The sequence below is a fragment of the Cebus imitator genome, unplaced genomic scaffold (assembly GCF_001604975.1).
Source record: "Cebus imitator isolate Cc_AM_T3 unplaced genomic scaffold, Cebus_imitator-1.0 Scaffold439, whole genome shotgun sequence".
Taxonomy (NCBI): Eukaryota; Metazoa; Chordata; class Mammalia; order Primates; family Cebidae; genus Cebus; species Cebus imitator.
The window spans coordinates 1,430,341-1,439,441 of NW_016107754.1; the positions used below are offsets into that span (position 1 = coordinate 1,430,341).

General features: G+C 38.7%; 1 protein-coding gene across 1 annotated transcript in view; it reads left to right on the forward strand.

Moving 5' to 3' along the window:
- Nucleotides 1-698: 698 nt before the first annotated feature.
- The window catches only part of MYH15 (myosin heavy chain 15), a 181,044-nt gene continuing 172,641 nt past the window's right edge, over nucleotides 699-9,101 (forward strand). Inside the window, exons 1-2 of the mRNA XM_037732018.1 lie at nucleotides 699-887; nucleotides 1,029-1,182. Coding sequence (XP_037587946.1) covers nucleotides 699-887; nucleotides 1,029-1,182 — 343 coding nt within the window. The remainder of the gene's footprint in view (nucleotides 888-1,028; nucleotides 1,183-9,101) is intronic.

Genomic DNA, 9,101 nt, shown 5'->3' on the forward strand with positions numbered 1-9,101 from the left:
CAAATAAGACTGACTGAAGCCATGACTTGAATTGCTGCTATCCTTGAGCTACTAAATAAGACACTTAGATTATTGATGTTGTAGGTTGATGCAACAACATAATATTTTGTTTGCCATGTTGCCTGGGTAGATGTGAGATGTGATCCACCCAACTTCTGATCATACTGCTAATTCCAGAGTCTATGTTTCTTTGTAGGATTAGTTCTGTGATGATTACATACTAATCAAATTTATTTCTTTATGCCTCTTTTAAGTCTCCCATTCTACAAACAATAGTATCACCTTAATTTTAGCAACTATAAGTGTGATTCTCTATTTAGGAAAGTGGGGAGCCAGAGGAAAGTAAGAGAGAATATGAGCACATGGCACAAAATTCAAAAATTAAAAGATACATGGACTTTCTGTTTTAACATGCAAAGAACTTGTCTCTCGCTCTCACAAGAAAAAAAGCTGAACAAACTGAAAAATCAGTGGCTTATTTTAGATCCATCATAGAATTGAGGTTACAGGATAAATCATTCTGAGCACTGTAGAGAATACGGTTGAGTATGGATCAACCTACCTGAAGCTCTGGTAGGAACACTTAAACTGTAATTTTGACAAATTACTAGAGGCTGTGTGAACTAGCTTGGGAATTTAAAACTGTTGAGAGCCCTTCCAGTCAACCGTTCTCCTTCAAAGGAGGACCACATGCAGCGATGGCACCCTGTCAGAATGGCATGATCCTGATGTCTCAGTTCCACAAGGAGTGGCCAGTGGCTGTTCAGCTCAACCAGGTGACCCAAAAGATCCACAGATACAAGGCCCAGCAAGCAAAAGCACACTTCTATTGCCTATCACCCTGCATCTGGACCCATCCAGCCCATAGTAATACGACCCACAGGGAGGTATCACATCAAAGTATGAGCTAGCAGGGGCTTCAGCTTAGATGAGTTAATGTGACCAGCATCCATACGGTGATCCCGACCTTTGGTATCTGGGGATCCAAGGAGACATTAGAACAAGTCTGGTGAGTCCTTAAATGCCAGCAACTCCAGTTGAAGGAGTACTACTCCAAGCTCCTCTTCTTCTCCAGGAAACCGTTGGATCCGATGAAGGAAGACAACTCTGCTGAACTCAAATTGGCCATTCAGTTGACAGGACCAGTAATGTGCATGTCAGTGTCTACAAGGAGAAAGCCAGGTTGGTCTGAAACTCCTGACCCAAGGAGATCACCCAATTTGACCTCCCAAAGTGCTGGGATTGCAGAGGTGAGCCACCTGGCCCAGCCTAAACAGGCCACTGTTTTTCTAATGCAATTTGTTCAGCAACAAAAGCAACAAAGGGAATGTCACTATGCATATAAATAACCCTTACCAACTATTCTGAATTGGGAGTTAGGGGATGTCTTGGTTAGCGGATACTTATGTCAGATTTGGATGTGTGTGTGGTTTTTGTTTGTTTGGTTTTCTGGGGGTGGCCTGTTTTATTAACTGTAAGAGGATAAAATAACAAGTCAAAATAGTTAATATTATTTCTCAATAAACTTCCCTTAGTGTACAAACCTCCACCCTCAAAAAAGTACTCTATAGCTTTTTACTAGGCTCTCACATTGTTAGAATCACCTTAGTGGTTCTCAAATTTGAGTGTATATTAAAATCACCTGGAGGTCTTGTTAAACTACAGATTACTGGCACCCAGCAGACACACTGTTATAGACTGAATGTTTGCATTCCCACAATATTCATGTGCTGAATCCTAACTCCAAATGTGATGATATTTGGTGGTAGGGCCTTTGGGAAGAAATTAGATCCTGAGAGTGGAGCCTTCATAATTGGGATTAGTGCCCTCATAAAAGAGGCTCAGGAGAGACCCTTGCCCCCAGTACCACATGAGGACACAGTGAGAAGATGTCACCTATGAAGTAAAAAGCAGACCCTCATCAGACACCAAATCTGCTGGTGCCTTGATCTCAGACTTCTCAGCATCCAAAACTGTGAGAAATAAATTTCTGTTGTTTATGAGCCACCCAGTCCATGGTATTTTGCTATAGCAGCCCAGATGGAACTAAGACACCCATCCTCAGAGTTTCTAATTTAGTAGGTCTGGGACAGCTCAAGAATTTGCATTTCTAACAAGTTCCCAGGCAATGTTAATGGCCCTGATCTTGGAACCATGTTTTGAAATTTGCCGTCTTACAATAACAATGCCATGTTGTCTTCTTCCACACCTATTTTGAGATAATAGACCCCAGTTGGTGTCGGATGCTGTGAGGAGCTGTGTATTATGTTAAATTTCCACCAAGTGGGAATACAGAAGTAACTGAAATACCAAGCACATCATCAAAATTTGCCTTCTCAGAAACTGTGAAGGTTTATTTTCATACTGGTTTAAGAGACAATGTCTCACTCTGTCATCCTAGCTAGAGTGCAATGGTGTGATCACGACTCACTGCAGCCTCAACCCCATAGGCTCAAGTGATCCTCTTGCCCTCAGTCTCCCAAGTAGCTGGGACTACAGGTGTATGTCACTATGCCCAGGTAATTAAAAAAAAAAATTGTACAGATGGGATATTGCTATGTTACCCAGACTGGTCTTGAACTCCTGGCCTCAAATGATCCCTTGCTCTGATCTCCCAAAGCACTGAGATTACAGGCATGAACCACTGAACCTGACCTAATGATTTCTTGTATCATTTTTCTTAAGCTTCAGAAACAACTTGTAAAGAAGATAATTATGAGACTATTTTTACCATATAATTTTGTGATAAAAATTAAGACAAAAACCAGTTTCTGGTTTAGTGATAATTGAATACCTCACTTTTTTTGAACTTATGACCAAATAGTTTTAATTTAGCTTTAAATGCCATTGGTTTGATAGAGCATTCATCAGACATCCTTCTAGGGATAAATATATTAGAAGAAAATATACTATCAAATAGACTGGTCTAATTTTCTATTTTCAAGGAAAAAATTAATATGGCTGACATTGTGTTTTATTATAATATGCAATTGGAGTTTTCTGATGTGAGTCTTAGTGATTACTATCATTCATTCAGCTTTCTTTAAAAACCTAGGCATCTCATTAGAATTCTGCTACCGAGCAGTGCAATCATTTGTGCAGCAGCTGGAGAAGGATCATGTATTTCACAGGACTCCTTAGATTAATGACAAGAAATGCCTGGTAGTGACCCATGAATGGAAAGCAGGAATCTTTCAAAAAAGCTCTTCAAACCTGTAAGCCAATCTTTTTTAGAGTAAGTATTTTTTTTAAATGATTATGGTAAAGATCTACTTGGTTATACATTGTTTCCCTTCATCTATAGATTCAGTCTCAATATGCTGAGGTCAGTCCTGGCTTTTATCTGGATATATTTAACCCCCCTGCAGGAGAAGGCAGGGTGGCAGTTTCACCTTGTTGAACTTGCTGTCTAGCCAGTTGTAGTTGTATGTCCAGATTCCATTACCTAGGCTTTTGTCTTTTAACGAAATCCTAAATTAAAACCAAGTCCTAATAAATGGATTCCTGTCCTGCCACAGGTATTCTGGTTTCCTTTACAGAACTCCAATTCCTCCATGAGTAGGGCCTTGTGTAGTCCCCAAGTCTTTCCAGATATATAGTCCCAACTCCATTTTTACAGTCTGGCATTCTACCCAGTACTTTGAAATCTTTTGCTTGCCCATTGGAGATTCCATTGTATCTCTCCCTGGTTGATCATCATAACTAATATTTGTGTAGGACTCTGCCTTTAACAAACCACCTTAATCTTTTTATACATTCTCTTATTTGATCATCAAAAATTATCAGGCGAGTAGGTGATCACATTTTCATTTAATAATTTAATTACAGACAATCTAAGGCTCAGAAGGATTAAGTAAACTGCCCAGGATCTTAGAGCTAGTAACTAATAGATAATTAGGGGAGATCAGGTCTTCTGAGCATAAGTTCGGTATTTTTCTTGTCTTCCCTTTGTGCCAGACTTCCCTGAAATTCTGGCATGCACTTCTGCCTGAACTTGTTTCTACTCCATTCTGTTGGGACCTTCTCAAGGACAGTCTGCTCTTCAAAGCAAACTTGGTCTCGCCCATTTTGCCTATCCTCCTGCCGGTACTCCTGAAAAGAAAAAAAAAAAATTATTATTTTAAAAAATATTTATATCTGAATCAACTGAAAGTACAATCCAAAAAATGCATAATTTGAGACTAGAAACAACAAATTTATCTCATAAATAAGGATCCTGGCCCATGGAAGTTTATTTTATTTAATTCTATCATCATAATCACCACCATCATATTTCAACCCTGAATACATTACAGTTACCAGTTGTTGAAACAATGGTAAAGTGGAACTACAGGCTCAGTAGCCAATATTGTGCTTTGACAGTGTACTTATTCCTGATGAGTTCATCATTCAGATAAGCATGACCTTGTTGGTATTCTCTGGTACACCTCTGACCTTTAATTTTACTGCCCTCTTTTAAACAATAAGGGTTGCATACCCTTGATCTTAAAGAACTATACTTAAAGTTCTTTAGATCTTAAAGAACTATTTACTTCCTAAGTCAATAGTAGGAAAGTCTTTCTGAGATGACATATTAGTTCTCCAGAGAATTAGAACCAACGGGCTGTATTGTATGTGTGTACAGAGGGAGCAAGAGTGAGAGAGTTATTATAAGAAACTGGCTCACGTGATTATGAAGGCTAGGAAGTCCCAATATCTTCAGTTGACAAGATGTAAGTACAAGAGGGCCAATGTGTAGCTTCAGTGTGAGAACCAGTAGATCTGACCGTGTAAGTTCCAGTTTGAAAGCTGGAAGAATAGAGACTCAAGAATAGCCAATGTTTTAGTCAGAGTCCAAAGACCAGAAAAGATTAATGTCCCAGCTCTAAGGAGTCAGGCAGGATGAGTTCCTTCTTATTCTCAGGAGGTCAGCCTTACATCCTATTTACATGTTTTGATTGGATAAGGTCTGCCCAATATTGTACCAATTTCTATCTCCTTTCTCTCTTACCTTTCTTGAGAAAAGTTCATTGGTAGACTGAGCAAAGCAGATTGGCCTCATCCAAAAACACCGTCACAGACATACCGAAAATAATGTTTGGCCAAATATTTGAGGGCTCTGTGGCCCACTCAAGTTAAGACAAAAATTTAACCGTCACAAATGACAACATTTACGATCTCTATACAGGGAAAATATTCTATTTTAATTTCTATCTCCTTTCTCTTTTACCTTTCTTGAGAAAACTTCAGCTACTTTCTCCCCACGCTCCCCTCCCTTTCATTGCTTCCCTAAAAATTATTTATTCTAAGATGAGAGTGGGAGCTCTCTCACACGCCTGATAGTTGTTTTTCAGTTTTTACCTCTTTCAGTTTCTACTCTAATATTGTACCCTTAGGATAAGTACTCAACTTCTCTAAGTGTCAAGTTTTAATTTTTCAAATGGCAAGACCTGTTGCTAATAGGCATTCTTAGTAACAAAATATTTATATTTTACTTTTATAATATTGTAAAAATATTCTCCCTTTCCTACATTATTTCGGCATGTCAGAGGCTATTTACTTTGGAAACCTGCTGCAAATATGGGTATGGCCCAGCTTGAGATTTACACCCTCTCCCCCAGATTTTCAAGAGCTAGCGAGAGCTCACCAGATGCTGCAGGAACCATGACACTTTCCAACACACAGGCCACTATCTTGGGATGAACCCGTTCTAGCATACCCTGCCCTTCACAAAGGAAATAAAACTCTCCCTGGGGCTCCCGCCAGCTTCTCTGGGATCATTCGTGTTATCATACATATTAATTTAAAAAATAAGATCTTTCTTTGTATTCCCACTGGTTTTAGGTCAAAACTTCTCATTTCTCTGTTGTATTAAGGTTACCATGTGCCTGAAATCATTGGTCTCATTCTCTCCATCAGTTCTGTCCTGCATCCTATTACCCATTCAATCTTCTTAAAATACCAAAACTTTTAAGCCAAATTTTGCTGAAAAGCCTTCAGTATTGAGTTTCCAATAACTTACAGCAATAATTCTCAAATTGTGCTTCACTGAATCCCATGATATTGCTCATCTTGAGGTCAAGACTTCTTGAGCCAGAACAGCTATTTCATGCTCTACTTATCATATTCAGTATTTCCTGTGGTTCCTTAAATATATGAAATACAATTATAATAACTATTGTAATGTTTTTTTCTACTCATCCCATCATCTGTGTCATTTCTAGGTTCATTTTTATTGGATTTTTCTTCTCATTTAAGCTGTATTTTTCTGCTTCTTCGAATGCCTGGTAATTTCTTAAAATATTCTTTAGAGCAGTTTTAGGTTCACAGCAAAATTGAGAGGAAAGTACAGAGATTTTCCATATACCTCCTGCCCCTGCCCCTACACCTACATAGCTTCACCCGTTATCAACATCCCCACCAGAGTAGTAATGCTTGTTATAACTGCTGAACCTGTGTTGACACCTTATTATTACCCAAAGTCCATAGTTCACATTAGGGTTCACTCTTGGTATTGTACACCCTATGGATATGGACAAATATATCCACCATTAAAGCGTCACTCAGAAAAGCTTCACTGCTCTAAAAAATCCTTTGTCCTCCACCTATCTCTCCCTCTTCACAACTCCCTGGAAATCACTGATATTTTCACTGTCTCCATGTTTTACCTTTCAAGAATATCATACAGTTGAAGTCATATAGTATATAGCCTTTTCTGCCTGGTAATTTTTAATTAGATGCCAGCCATTGTGAATTCTAGCTTGTTGGGTGGTAGGTATGTTTGTATTCCTATAAATATCCTTGATTTGTTCCGAGGTGTAATTAAGTTACTTGGAAACTGATCCTTTCCATTTGGATTTTTAAGCTTTGCTAGAAAGGACAAGTGCAGTGTTTAGTCTAGGTCTAATCACCACCATTGATATGAAACCCTTGTGAATACAATTCCTGATTCCCCATGAAGTATGAAGTTTCCCACTCTGATTGCAGCACAAAATCTATTTCTAAAGGGCTCCAAGGATTTTTCTTCTAATTTATTTGAGTAGTCCTTTCCTCATAAACATGCACAGATCACTGCTCTACTGATGAGTAGATAAGGATCCTCTGCAGTTCCCCAGAGCTCTCTCTGAGCAGCTCTCTCCTATCCAGTACTCTTCTCTGTCAACTGTAGTTATCGTGGCCACTGCAGACTATCTTCATCTTCTTAACTCAAAGAGGTTGCTGGTCATGGTCTGAAAATTCCCTGTGGTATGTCCTGGAAACTCTCCAAGCTGAGGCAGTCATGGGGCTCACTTTGTTTGCTCCCCTCTTTCAGGGATCATTGTCCTTTTTGTTTATTAGTCAATTACTTAAACCCATTGTATCATGTTCTGTGTTTTATTTAAAAGTAGATAAATCCCTGTCCACGCCTTGTTGGAAGCAAATGTCTCAGTCAAAAGACCGATATTGGACTTGTTTGAAAAACGTGTTTTGCCCTAAAAGAATGTGTTGAAATCTAGAATAAAATCTAAACTCTGTAGCGAAGCAGCCGAAGCGTTCCATAGCATGCTGTCACTCTGAATTTTGAAATTATTTCCCTGTTCCAAGCACAATGACTAAATATATCTTGCATGTTTCTACCTCTTTATTCACAGATTTCCCATGCTGTCAACACGATGTTGCCTTCCTGGCTACGGTTCTCCCATCTGATCCTTGATTTAGGTCATTCCTACTTCTTATAATCATTTTACTTGTATTACCACATCTTACCAAAAAGATGATATGCTCTTTTAAGATAAGAACTATGTCTAATATCTTTATTTTTTTTCCTGAAAGGCTTAGCAAAAAGACTGGGCAGTGAGTGGACTCCCAACATATGTTTGTAATTTATCTAACAGAATGCTGAATAGCTTGACAGTAGGCGCCTAGAATTTTATTCTTGCTAGTCTTAATCAGCAGCACTCCAATTACTATATGATAGCATAAAAATAGGCCATGATGTAATTGCCGAGTGATCATTATATGACATAAATGTAGTCAGCCTGCTTTTTAAAAATCCAGACAGATGGTAAAACGCTTCATGTGATTTCATTCTGTGTGCTCTTGTGTCCAGTCCACAACACGCAACTTCTCACTCCCCTTTTCTCAGACACCAAGGGTCATGGTGCTGAAATTTTCCTCTGTACTTAGTGGGACAGAGTGTGACATGTCGCCTTCTCTATTTTTGCTGATACCAAAGTTGCCTGAATTCTAATTTACTGAGGGTAGTTTTCTCTGGGACCAACCCCAAGGCAAAAAGTCAGAATAGTTAAAAGCACAGTCTATAGTGTCAGACTGGATGAGTTTGACTACTGGTTCTGCTGAGTATTAATTAGCACTCTGACCTTGTGAAGTCATCTCTCTTTTCCAAACCTCAAATCCTCACCTGCAAACAGAAGGCAATAATAGTACCCAGCACATAGAGTCCTCTGTAAACACAAGAACTTAGATCATCTTTCTGCACACTCAGTGAGAGTTTACTGCTTCTGGATTGAATTGAGATACATGCTCATTCAACTAAATTAAGTCATTGCTTTTAAAGACAAAATTCCTTATCAAACTATTTAAAACCCATGGCAGAATGCAGAAAAACACAACCATCATCCAGATTTTAGTGTGTCTGTAATCTCAACTGTTTTACCAGGAAGACTATTGCAAGAAGTTTAAGATCCAGAGAAATCCATCATACCTTAGGCCTGCCTATTAGTCTTCCCATGATATGGCCATTCTTTATTATTAAGAAACTGGATCAAATTCTACTCATAGATACCCCCAATATAATTACAGTTCTTTTGTAATAATTGTTTTTTCTCTTTATCAAATACCTTCTCTGTTTTGGGTACTCTTCTGAATATTTTATGGATATTATTTTATTTAAAATGAAAACCTTATGAGGTAGACTGCTATGGTTTGCATATGTGTCCCCTTCAAAACTCAGGTTGAAATTTAATTGCCATTGTTACAGTATTAAGAGGTAAACTATTAAGAAAGAGGTGATTGCCAGGCGCGGTGGCTCACGCCTATAATCCCAGCACTTTGGGAGGCCGAGGCTTGTGGATCACGAGGTCAAGAGATCGAGACCGTCCTGGTCAACAAGGTGAAACCTC